Source organism: Saccopteryx leptura, chromosome 10 (assembly GCF_036850995.1).
Source record: "Saccopteryx leptura isolate mSacLep1 chromosome 10, mSacLep1_pri_phased_curated, whole genome shotgun sequence".
In the NCBI taxonomy this organism is placed as follows: domain Eukaryota; kingdom Metazoa; phylum Chordata; class Mammalia; order Chiroptera; family Emballonuridae; genus Saccopteryx; species Saccopteryx leptura.
In genome coordinates, this window is record NC_089512.1 from 11,581,565 (window position 1) to 11,594,960 (window position 13,396).

Genomic DNA, 13,396 nt, shown 5'->3' on the forward strand with positions numbered 1-13,396 from the left:
TTAAGGTGACTGGCCCCGGATCAGGAGGAGAGAGAGGAGTGGGGGTGGGAGGCCCAGGCCCCACTGTACCCCCAGCCTTGTGACCTGATGGCTGCTCAGTAGCCTCCTCGCTCAGTCTCTGCTGGGGAGATGCAGCCAGGCCTGCGGAATGCTGCTTTGGCATGGACACCAGTGGGGGCAGGGGGCTGGCTGTGCTGGCAGGAGGCTACAAAGGAAAGCTGCCAGGCGGAGCAGGCAGCAGGGTGGGGAGCACAGGGTGCTGGGCCTGGCAGGGCCCGGGTGGTGGCTGGGCCACCATTGCGGAGAGGGGGGTCTCTGTGGGTTTCTCATGTGGCCATGTCATCATTCGATGTACCACCCCCATCTCACCCCAGTTGACTGCTACTCCACACTCCATCACCCTGCCAGGCCCGCATCCTGGCACAGCACGCACACACATGCACTCATGCTTGCACACCAGCCCATGCCCACCTGCAGCAGCATCCCCTGCACGTGCCACCTTACTCAGGAGTGGGCAGGGACTCCGGGGCCTGTTCAGTGACTTGGTTCTGGGTGCCAGGGGAAAACGGAGCAGAGGCCAAGATCCGAGGCAGGCCCCATCCTACAATCTGATGATTGGTCCTGGGAGGTTGGATAGGCCTCCTCTAAGGCCCGAATGGGGAGGGAGGCCCTTGTGACTAGGCCCCGTCTCAGAGCCAGGGACAAACACCTCAGGCACAAAGATGGGGGTCACCAGAGTGCCAAGAGGAAGGGAAGGCATGCACACAGCTGGATGGAGGGGCCGGAGAGACCCTGGGGAAAGAGCTGGGAAGAGAGGAAGTGGCACAGATGGGGACATGCCCCCAGAAGCAGCCACTGCACACATTTTGCACTTTTGTGGTGATGGTAGGTGTGTAACAGCTGGAGGTCTCGGGCTAAGGCCGGGCCACAGCAGCTGACATGCCACGCTAGCCCGTCACTTCGGGGCTGCCTTCTGCCTCTTCCTCCCAAACCACTTCCTCATCCGACTCAGTGGATCCCTGCACCGGCCTGGGAGGTGGCAAGGGAGGGATCGTGTAGCCTTTAGTTGGATGAGGATAGCAAGGCCTGGAGCAGAACAAATCACACAGCCCGGCACCAACATCAGGAGCCAGGGAAAGGGGAGGCTGGGAGAGGGTGTCCCCCTCCCCCTGCAGCTGGGAGGAGCCTGGCACAGAGGACTGCAGGGACACTGCTGGGCCCACTTCCCAGTCATGGCTTGGCGGGCCAGCGGGACCAAGGTAGGGCTGCTGGCCCCTTTGGTGTTGGCCTTGGTTCCAGCAGTCAAGACAAAGGAGGGGCTCGAGGTTGGTTGAGAAGGGAGGGAATGGTGGACGGGCCCGTCTCCACGAAGACCGCAGCTGTTCCTCTCGCTCCTCTGGCTTCCAGCGCATCTGGGGGAGCCCCGGGCAGAGCCTGCGCTCTTAGAGAGACTGCTGGCACTGGGTCACACTAGCACTGGCAGGAAGAAGCTGTTTGAGTTTAGTCTGGTGGGCTCCAATGGGGCTGCAAAGGGCCGAGGGCTGCAAGCTGAGTGAACACCAGCGAAAGCAGAGGGCGAGGAGGGCGCCCCGGGCAGGGAGCACCCGCAAGGGCCAGGAGGCAGGAGGCAGCTCAACATCTGCAGGGAACCAGAGGCCATTTGATGTCATGGAGTCCAAACCCTTGCTAGGCGAGAGTGCCCGGCCAAGGGGAGATGGGCAGGGTTGCTCAGTGGGCCTTGGCAAGGGCCAGGCCACGGAGCTGCATTCCCGGCTGGGTCGCAGCAGGTGGAACTGGGGAGGGGGATCCTGGGTCAGAATGGCACGGCCTCGCAGAAAGCCAGGAGCTGCACTTGGACACAAGGTCAGAGCCTGAGGAACCTTCAGACACGGGGTTGGGTGCTGGCAAGGTCGGCAGCCAGGCCCCCGCCTCTAGAGGCCAGCTCATGGGTCTTCTCACAACTTCCTGAGCATCTGGCCCCAAGCTTCTCTCCCATGTTAGAAAAGAGGAACAGACCCAAACAAGCAGCCCCCAGGCTTGGCTGGGGAGACTAGACTCACCTTACTGACCTGGGAGAGGCCAGGCCAGTGTGTGCCTGCGTGCACGTGTCTCTAGTTGGGCCACTTTAGCCCCAGGTCATACTGGGCCATCAGCAACTAAAATCTCCCCCCAGGCCAGATTCCCTGAGAAAGGATCCCACCGGCCTGAGGGCCTCTGGCCTAGTTTGATTTTATATTGAAGATTTTATAAAGGACTCCTAAGCAACTATTCCGTGGCACAGTCCTTGAGGGTTTGGGGCCAGAGCCAGACTGCCTGGGTTCAAGTTCTGCTACTTCCTAAAGTTGGGTAACTTTGGATCAATTGCTTGGCTTTTATAATTCAGCTCCTCCTCCCTCTTAGAACTGGTGAGTATTAAATGTTTAGAACCAAGCACACAGCCAAGTAGTTCGGGGACGCTGGGGCTTGTCTCCAGGAGGAGGGTAGAGTCCCATGGCTTCATGCGGAGGGCCAGGCTCAGTCACTGAAAGGCTTGGGGGTCCCTTGACCCATCACGGTGGGCGAGGATTCTGGACGCAGCCAGGGAGGCCTCCAATGCCAAGGCCGTGACGTTTGCGCGGCAGGAGGGAACAGGCAACCTGCTGGTTTGAATTAGGTCTCCCCCCCCCCCCCCCCGCCAGCCCCCTGCAGCTGTAGCCTATTAGTGCCAAGCTCAGGGGAGGCAGAACTGAAGCAACCCCCCTCCAACTCCACAGCCAGAGTTCTAAGCTCCCCCACCCTGCAGGGCCCTGGCTCAGTTTGGATTTCCCTGCCACCCCACCAACTCCACCCAAAGCTTTGCTTCACAGGGAGGAGGCAGGGGCCAAGGAGCACTGCCTCTCTCTTCTGAAACCCCTGGAGAGAACAGACCATTAAGGCCTCCTGCCCCTCCACGTAGCTCTTCTCGCCTCGTCCTCAGTCATCGGGCCCTTACTGGAGCTGCCCGGTCTGTGCCAGGTAAGCAGGTACCACCATCCTTCAGGGCACCCCGGCTCCTGCGAGGCTGCTGCCCTTCAGCATCAAATCACTTCTCCGAGGAGCCCAAGGCCTCCAGCCACCCTTCCCAGCTCCTTCCATCATTCTTACGGGATGTCAGGCTCCTGTCACAAGGGACAGTGGCAGGATTGACGCCCTCTCCTGGTCCCCTCACCTGGTCACAGAGACGAATGGGCTGGCTTCTACTCTGCACAAGGGGAGCCTCCTTTTCCCTTTCAAACAGTGACGTCGGGCTGGCATTCATGGTCACCTGTGAGCAGGGCATCTTCCCTGGATTTTCTCACCCCCCGGTCAGTGCCCAGCTAATTCAGAACAGTCGAGACCAAAGCCCGAGCCACCTCCCGCGGACTGCCCAGCTGATTATCAGAGCATAACAATCCCAAGGAAGGCCCTGAAGGACCCTTACGTGGGGTTTTCCACAGCGGACTTACAAACTTTTTTTTATTTTTATTTTTTTCAGAGACAGAGTCAGAGAGAGGGATAGATAGGGGCAGACAGACAAGAACGGAGAGAAATGAGAAGTATCAATCATCAGTTTTTTGTTGCGACACCTTAGTTGTTCATTGTTTGCTTTCTCATATGTGTCTTGACCCTGGGCCTTCAGCAGACCGAGTGAACCCCTTGCTTGAGCCAGCGACCTTGGGTCCAAGCTGGTGAGCTTTGCTCAAACCAGATGAGCCTGCGCTCAAGCTGGAGACCTCAGGGTCTCGAACCTGGGTCCTCCGCATCCCAGTTCCATGCTCTATCCACTGCACCACCGCCTGGTCAGGCGCAAATTTTATTATTCTAAAAAAATTATTTTTGTTGGTTTTTCAGAGAGGAAGGGAAGAGATGTTTCAATAAGAGAAACATCAACTTATTGTTCCACTTATATATGCATTCATTGATTACATGCCTGATCGGAGATCAAACCCACAACCTTGGCATACTGGGATGATGCTCTAATAAAAAATTTTCTTTAAAGCAACACATCGATTGGACTATTGTCAGGAATTGCCTGACTTGGGGTGGGGGCTACCGATTACTGAATTTTGAAAAGGGAATTTCTGCAAGACTTACTGTGAGAGGTTATGTTGTATTCACTAAGCAAATGCAAATTCCTTGGTGACCCGAGGAGAAAAAAGTTAATTGTACTTGCCCTGCAAATTCTCCTGTGGTTGCTAAAAATATCCTCGTGAATGTCTCGCCCAGGAGTGAGTGGCATGTGCCTGCCTGGTGAACACTGTTAGGAGGCAGGTGTGGACGCTGTATAGGTGGGCTAGCAGGTCAATAACGTGCTGTCCCTGGGCAGCGGTCGCAGATGGAAAGGGACACGTTCCTTCCTCAGCACACATCTGCATGCAGGTTGCAGCCGGGGGACAAGAGCAAAGCGTGGGGGAACTCTGGGGTTGGCTGGGGAACAAGCGCGGTTGGCGCTCCTCTGGGGAGTTCTGTCTGGCTGCACCTCGTGCCCATCACATGCTCAGCTACGAGACGAGGATGTGCCTCGTAGCTGGGCCCACGGACTCCAGGCTTCTCTTCCCACTTCAGAGCCTAGCTGAGGTCTGGATGAGTGGAGGAAGATGGAACACGCGCAGACTCAGACTTAGACTAAGTATATATTTTAATTTCTGCAAGGTCCCCCTCTCAAGTGTTAGGGTAATTTAAATGAAGAGTATACAAATTAGACATTGTCGATATGTACAAAAGTAATTTCTAATTTTCAAACAATACCAGCTATACGTTTCATCTGCAGTAAACAGGACATTACAAAAACAGTCCAATAATGCATTTTCTATTAAGAAGCACAATACACAACATAATTCAATTTTATTAAAAAATAACTTAAAATACAGAATAACCCCCTTAGGAAGAAAAGCAGTCTGTAGTTCACTGAGTAAACACACAAGTTGAACGCTGCAGCTGAGGGCTGTTCTTTCCCACGGAGAAGACACAAGAGGCTTCCAAGGCCCCCCTTCCTGGGACAGTCTACCCACAGCCCCGATGGGCAGTTACTGCCTGTCTAGGCACAATTCTAAAATGCCTGTCCCCCCCCCCCCCCATGATATCTTCTTTGACCTTAACACGGAGATGATCTCAGTGGCTTGATCTAATCACACGAACCTTCACACAGAGGAGGAAGGTGGAGATATTTTAAGGATGAGGACTCGGGCCATTGCTGATTGGATGTGGGGGAGCACACAAGAAATTCGAGCAGCCTTAAGGAGCTGAAAGGCCCCGGACAGGAACCCAACACTGCTAACCACCTGAATGAACGTGGAAGCGGCCTTCTCCCTGAGCCTCCACACAGGAACGCTGCCCTGCTGACCCTCGGTTTCAGCCTGTGGGACCCTGAGCGGAGAGTCCAGCCATGCCAAGCCAGACTCCTGAGCTACAGAGCTGTGAGCTAGGAAACGGGGATTGTTTAAAGATGCTAAATTTGGGGTAATTATTTACAAAGCAAAAGAAAACCAATACACTGTCCAAGGATAACTTTTCTTAACATAATTAGATTTGGCAGTTTTTGTTTGGGTTCTGAATGTAGTTTTTTTCCACTGAGTATTATTAAAGCAATATCCTCCACTGCAGGCAACTTCTGAAAACCCTTCACATGAATCACAAATGTACACTAACAAGTACATTTCTTTGATTTAGGTACTGTTATCTAATGTACTGTCGTCTATGAACTTGGCAAACAAATGACCCCTTAACGCTGTTTATGAACTTTTTATGGGAAATGGTTTGACTACTTCCAAGGTCACCCCTCCATCCATAAAGGGTTGTCCGACCTCTCCACCTGAGGGCTCCTCACTTCCCAGTACCCCAGGCAGGCGGGGGGTGGGATGGCACAAACTGTTGCATCAAACATGCAATATGAATTTCTTCTGCATAACTGGACTAAACTGGCACTAAGGTGATTAAGTACACTTGGGGAAAAACTCCAACTATTGTAGATTAAAAAAAAATCACCGGGTTTTATAGGTCAAATCATTTTTGGAGGAACCCAAACTGTGACAACGTGTCATCTATGCAGTCCCATGCGCCCCCACCCATCATCCTGGGTTACTCATGGCATGCACGGATTCACTGAGTCAGTGTGGGCCACAATGGAAACAGGAAAAACACGCTGGTGCTGAGAACCATTCAACGACTACTGTGGTCTATCTCAACTGACTTAAAAGCCCCTCCCCCCACCAAAAAAATGTCCAGGACCGTGGCAGTTAGATTCTGGTGTTACTTCTGAAATGCATTCTTCAATCTACTTTTTCTAGAGGAGCACACGTCAGTCACGTGCAGCAGACCTGAGCGGCCAGAGCCCCTGTGCCGATCCTCCTGCACAGTCCAGGCCACCCAAGCCCACATCACCTATGGCCCGGAGAACTCCCGCAGCTCTGAAAGAACCATTGGTGCCGGTGAATAAAACAGTTTTAATCTCTCTCTCATATGAGACTGTAATGTGGAATACAGAAGAACAATGTTTAGAGAGGCACCAAAAGATACCAAGCACCAAAGGGTGAACTGGAATAGAATTATGTTTTACAGTCTAAAACTTCTGCTAGTCTTTATTAGAAAGCACATGAAACACAGGCCTTAGAGACAGTGCAGATACTTATAGTTAAGGCTGATTTGTTCTTAACTGCACTGGCCAGCCTGAATCCTATAGACCGCAGGCTGTCTGATGACCGCTTTCCTGGTCTTCTGAGACAACACAGAAGTAAGGAATGGATTAAGAGCCCCCAAGCCACCACCTCATACTCCTGGTGACCATCAGTATTGATCTGGGTGGTTTGTTTTTAAGAGCACATACATATTAGACTCTATAACTGGCATATGAACATTTAGCCACCTTGAACAGTTCTCACAGGTCTGTGCTCAACAGCATTTATGGTAAAACACGGAAAACGGGTAAAAGGAATTTGTATTCTAAGAAATACATGAAATGGAGAGCAAGTCTATCTAAAATAATATTGCAAATTATATTAAAATCCATGGTTTCTTGATTCAAGAAATGAAATTCACTTCCATAGTTGGTTACTGTAAAATGTGGCATAAAAATATTTTAGGAGACATGTCTGTATTTTAAATTCTGTGCACAAGTAAATGAACAAGTAACAATTAAGAAGTGTCTATTTTTAAAATTCATCTCTAATATTGAAATAGAACAACAGACTGCCATTAAGTTTCTTAAACTTTTAAGTTACCAGATATTTACAAATAAGATATAATTCGTATCAAAAAGGGGGGCATTTTCAACTATATCTGCTGCTTTCACTGGGACTCCGGTGATGAGAGTAACTTCGGTCACTTTCACTGTCCGAGCCGTAAGATCTACAACTCCTGTAGAACAAAACACACACAAACTCTTTCAGCTGTCAACCTTCTGAATTCCTCTTGTAGCTTCTTTTGACAGAGGAGGCTTGAAACAACAGTGATGTGGCATAAGGTGCAGTGGGTGGACCAGGGGTCCTGACCATGGTAACACTGAACTTTTAAGAGATGTTTGTTTGTTTATTCATAAATAGTGAGAGACAGAGACAGAGAGACAAGAAGTGAGAAATGAGAAGCATCAATTCATAGTTGCAGTACCTTAGCTGTTCAGTGATTGCTTTCTCATACGTGCCTTGACTGGGGGCTCAAGCGAAGCCAGTGACCCCTTGCTCAAACCAGTGACCTTGGGCTCAAGCCAGTGACCACACGATCTTATTGATGACCCACGCTCAAGCCAGATGAACCTATGTTCAAGCTGGCGACCTTGGGGTTTTGAACCTGGGACCTCAGTGTTCTAGGTCAATGCTCTAACCACTGTGCAACCACCAGTCAGGTCAGAGATGTTTTAAATGGTAGCAGTAATATCAAGGTTAAGATAAAATAAAGAAACATCATATCTTGGGAAATTACCTGAAACCCATTCATGCAAATGAGCAGAATAATTTTCTCTGTTACCCAAATGAACATCAATATTTAATTAGACTGAGAAAGTAAGGAAAAAGATGCATGAAGAGAGTTTTACTATAGACATGAAAATAAGGCCCTGGCCAGGTGCCCAGTGGATAGAGAGCATCATCCTGGCATGCTGAGGTCACAGTTCCATCCCTGGTCAGGGCACATAAAGAAGCAACCAGTGAGTGTACAACTAAATGGAACAATTAGGTGGAACAATGAGTTGATGCTTCTTTCTCTCTCCCCTTCTCCTTCTCAAATCAATGGAAAAATTAAAAAATACATTTGGAAATCAAAATGGCACCCAGTGAGGGGTGAGGATGGGGTGGGGCATGGACAGGAGCATTGGAATAACGAGTCCAGAGGACCTAGTTATGGTCACCATGCAGTTATTTTGAAAAATATTCACTGAGAGCCAGTCACTTTGCCAGATACTAGGGACACACACACGTACACACACAAAAGTAGACTTGGGCTCAAAGATAGTACAGAATAGTGAGCAAGACAAATAAGGCACCCAGGGTTGGGGGTGGGGGTGGGGGTGGCAGATCTCAGAGTCAGCAGTCAGGCAGGGCTTCCTGGGGGCCGTGGGCTGCAGGGGAGACCTGCAGGGTAGCTGGAAACGGGCCACTTCGAGAGGCAGGAGGGAGACAGTCGTGTGGGTGTCCCTAGGCAGAGGCAGAGGTTCCAGCACATTAGGGGGAAGACAGGAAAGTGCGGGCTGGGGTGTAGGTAGAACAGCCTTAGGTGGAACGCTCAGAAGCCTGGACCTGCCCTGGAGGACCATGAGGATGGAGACATGGAAGAGTTACGAATAAGGATGTGTCCAGATTACATATTCTGCAAGGATCACTGACTGTCCTTAGTGGATGGGAGAAGGGTAAGACCAAAAGCCAGCAGGAAAGAGATACAAAAAGTTGCCATAAAAATGTGTAGTACTAGGTAAAATGTTATATAAAACATACTTGTAAATATATAAAAAACACATTTCCCCCAAATAAGTGACAAGATATAAACTTCAATCCTACTGCTGAAGCAAATGATTATGACAGTTTATTATATATATATTTTTTAATTTAAAAAATTGACAAACTGGCTTTGCGATTTCTAGCAACGAGTCCTATTTTAAAAAGTGGGCCATGGTTTGGGTGGACTCTCTCTTTACCTGTCCCAAGAGAAATATTTGTCCAAGTATATGTGAATATTTAAAAAAAACATTTTAGATTCAAATGTCAACAATAACCAACAAACATTACCCAGCAACTCTTAATACAAAGGCCACATTTAGTAGCTGCCTCTGGGTTGCTGAAATTGAAGAAGAAAGAAAAGGATCTCCGTCCTAAGATTATGCTTTCTTTCCTTTCCCTTTCTTTCTCTTTTTTGTTTTGTTTTGTTTTTTTTTTTAGCTGAGAAGAGGGGAGATAGTGAGGCAGACTACTTACTGCATGCACCTTAACCAGGATCTACCCGGCAACCCCATCTATGGCTAATGCTCGAGTACAGAGCTATTTTTAGCACCTGAGGCTTATGCACTCCAACAGAGCTATCCTTAGTGTCCAGGGCCTCACTTGAACCAATTGAGCCACCAGCTGTGGGAGGAGAAGAGGGAGAGAAGGGGGGGGGGGCAGGGAAGGGGAGAGGAGAGAAGTAGATGGTCCTGTCTCCTATGTACCCTGACTGGGAATTGAACTGCGATATCCGTATGTTGGGCCAATGCTCTATCCACTGAGCCATTGGCCAGAGCCATGCTTTCTTTTCTAAGTCTATCCTCTCATACACCAAGTGCCCACAGGAGCACACAGTGCTCAAAAGGCCAGACCCACCTGGATCGCCTGTTGTAGCTTCTGCCTCGGTGGTAGCTGTCACTCCTCTGGCTTCTACTGCGACTCCGACTCCTGCTGTAGTAGCTATCGTAAGTGTAAGACCTGCTTTAACAGCAACAACAAGCACTAAGGTTTCCTATTCAAAACACTCATATATTCCCATTTCTAGTTAGGAGCTTTAGTGTTCTTTAGAACTTGGGCACTATATGACAGTGTGAGACACATTTCCATAACAAGTACTGAAAACATTAACAACTGCCTCAAATGAGACTTACCATATTAAACAGAAAAATGTTACTTTCTTTTCTGCATTGAAAAATATCACAAAATTAACACTGAGTCAGTTGGATTGAATCTGGTGGGTACTAGGCAATTATAGTCAATAAACAACTGCCATTACAATCTGACATCAATTGTCCCTTTTGACACTAGAGTACAATGGGTCAACAGAAAAAAAGTCAAAAAGAGCTCATCTAGAAAAGGTATGATTTCATGAGACAAATAATTGTGTTTAGGTTTCTCAATAAAATACAACCCTTTTTAAAGGGAACTAGGGCTTTATAGAACAAGGCCTCTCCATTCTGTCCCCGCAGGTGGTCACCCAGTCCCTGTCCCTACCTGGACCGACTGTGGGGGTCATACGAGCTGCTCCTGGATCTGCTCCTGCTGGACGTCCTAGTATCAATCACACGAGGGACCATCATTTTGTGGATCAGGAAAGGCTACATCAAAAATCTAGACATTTATTTGCCCATCAAGAAGAAAACACAATGAAACCCAGCAGCTATATGTATTTTGTTTTTGTATCAAAAGTATATTTGAGTTTTTAAAATAGCACACTGGATTTCTTAAGAAAGATGAAGTTTTACGCTCTTCCTCTGTGAGTTGCACTAAGGAGTCACCGGGCGGCTCTATCAGTTGGGCTGAGGGGGAAGGCCTGCCCAGGCAGGCAGGAAAAGGAAGGTGCAGCCCTGGGAAGACCTGCGAGGGGAGCGAGGGCTCAAGGAAGCTGGCAAGCAGAAACGCCGGTTAATCCATGCTGCTTTTTCATCTGGTCCCCCTTCCAAGTCCCCTACCCCAAGCCGAGAGATGGCTGCAGGTGTGGGCTGAGGTTCAGGAAGAACCTGGGGGTGGGGGGAGGGGGAGGTAGTGGTCAGGGCCTCTGTCCTGGGCACAGCCAATGAGCATCGGATTGCTCTTTGGAAGGAAGAGCTAGATGAGAAAACTGGCTACGTGGTAGTCCGCAGCGACAGGGCTTGGGACGCAGACAGGACGGGAACCACCCAGGAACAGGAGGGCAGGAGTCACACACTCACCTGTGACTTTTGTAGCTGCGGGAGGAGCTGCTCCGGCTTCTTGTGTGGCCTCTGCTGTACCACCCTCTGCTCCGGCTTCTAGAGTAGCTTCTTGATCTAAAATTGAGAGCAGAAAACTGTAATTATATGAACTCCCCATGCTGTTAAAATTAATTACTTATAGGGCAGGAAAGGGAAAACACAGTAAGAGGAAAGGTCTCTCATGAACTCTGCACAGTGGATATGACAGTGACAGCTAATAAGGGTTTAAATTGAACAAAATGAAATGAAGAAAGGCCAGGAGAGGATGGTACGGGTATGTTTACAGAAGCCCGATTAGTAATACCAGAAAAGGAAATAATGCAATTTCCATTAATGGCAGAATAGGTAGAAAAAATTACCCATATCCTGAATATTCTCCAGCAGGAAACCAATGAGTTACAGCCTCATATATCAACTGAAAGATCTCTGGAACACAGTGTTGAGTGAAAAAGGCTAATGGAGAACATCTATATATGTATATATGTATATAAAAGGATTTTGTTGGAAAACATGCAAAAGCAACACTGCATAAGTATAGAAATATTTGTGGTAAAATGATAAAGAAAAGCAACAAATTATAACAAAAGTTTAGAGATAATGTTAACTCTAGAGAGAGAAGAGAGAAAGTAGGGAGCACTGGGTAGGGCTGTATCAGGTATAGCAAAGCTCTATTTTTAAAGGTAGATGACATTTTAAATTATTTTTTATACCTTAATCTCTCTAATATTTAATAAAACAAACAAAAAAGTTAAGTAATGCAATCCTGCCTCTGTGGATTCACTTGGCCCCTGCTGCTTCTCCTGCTTTATACCTGTCATTCAGGATGAGGACAATAACCTTTTGTGTAGGCTCCTTGTACAACACCTGCACAGATTTTATTTAGTTTAAAACACAGTAGGTTCTAATAAGATTTTAGTCATTTACTCAACAAACAATTATAAAGCGGACTCTGTGAAGTGACTGAAAGATGAGTAGGAAACTGTCTCTGGATTAGCAGACATCTAGTCCATCAAAAATGTCATAAGCCTATTTGGCTGATGCCAAATGGCCCTTGATATTTGGCTTGTTAAAAACATTCTTGGGTTCAGACAGTTCATGTTTATTTATACTTTTGATTTAATTAATAAAAAATACGGTCATGTTTTTAGTGGTTCAATAATTGTAGTGCGGCTGTATTGCCAGTAATACTACCACCCTCGCCTCAGTCGCCTAGCTGGTAATGGCACATGGCATTAGGCAGATTGGTCGACGGGACCAAATGTCTCTGCGGATGTTTTGGATGGGACAAATATGTTCTGCAAGGCAGTCTCTGGTTTCAACAAGTTCACAACCTAAGAGGGGAGTCAGGCCAAACCAGGGAGACAGAGGTTAGCTATCTCAGAGGTCTACTGCCCCTAGCTGAATAGCTTGGAGCAAATTCCTGAGCCTCTCTATGCCTCACTGTCTTCACTTCTAAAATGAAATACCACCCACGCCAAGGGCGGCGGTAGGGAGGTACTGAGTGAGAGCGGCCAGCAGCACCAGCAGCTCAGAGCTCTCGAGCTGTAAGCAGTAAGGCAGAGGTCAAGCTCCCTGGGGCCTGGAGCAGCTCAACAGGTAACTGCACCGAGGAATATGAAAAGCCAGGAGTCACCTCTCCGGGCCTGATGGGAGAAGGGCAGGAGGAGAAAGAGCCCCCAACACAAGCAGGAACGGTCCGAGAGGCAGCAGGCGAGTGCCAGAGGGCTTCCCAAAGGCGAGGACCAAACACGGGCATGGGGAAGTGCCCCAACCCTCAGCAGTTAGTGCGGTGGGGAGCAAAGGCACAGACATACTGGGAGCAACCAGGAGTGCAGGGGACAGTGGCACAGGTAGCAAGTGTTGTTTCAAAGAAATCTGGGTAAAGGGGAAGAAGACTGACAAATAACTAGAAAGAAAAAAAACAGTCAAAGACTATTTGTATTTTAAGTTCAAGTGATGAAAATCAAGCACAATATAATAAGGGATATGAGTAAGAAAGAGACAGTGAGGTAAACCAAGAAATATTTACAACACAGAGAGTAGGAATTACTTATTCCTATCACCATCACCATTTAAAAAATTTTTTTTTAAAGTTTCAGTCTATGATGACAACAGTGAGCTACAACTTAAACCAAAAATAAGTAAATCTAAAGAGGATGGTTTTCCCATCCTCCCCACCCCTAGCCTTGCACAAAGATCAACCACCTGGGTGAAAAGGGTGAAGGGAATAAGGAGTATCATTTGGTAATTAGAAAATAGTCACAGGAACATAAAGTACAGCAC

At 48.3% G+C, this 13,396-nt stretch overlaps 1 protein-coding gene across 9 annotated transcripts in view; it reads right to left on the bottom strand.

Moving 5' to 3' along the window:
• Positions 1-4,635: 4,635 nt before the first annotated feature.
• Positions 4,636-13,396, bottom strand: part of NKTR (natural killer cell triggering receptor) — a 54,282-nt gene continuing 45,521 nt past the window's right edge. For 8 of the 9 annotated variants that reach the window (XM_066350714.1, XM_066350719.1, XM_066350715.1 and 5 more), the window contains 4 exons: positions 11,093-11,188; positions 10,395-10,451; positions 9,777-9,881; positions 4,636-7,350 (listed from right to left, as the gene is read on the bottom strand). In XM_066350714.1, the coding sequence (XP_066206811.1) occupies positions 7,263-7,350; positions 9,777-9,881; positions 10,395-10,451; positions 11,093-11,188 (346 nt within the window). In that variant the 3' untranslated portion in view covers positions 4,636-7,262. The remainder of the gene's footprint in view (positions 7,351-9,776; positions 9,882-10,394; positions 10,452-11,092; positions 11,189-13,396) is intronic. The other variant, XM_066350717.1, reaches the window with a different exon arrangement.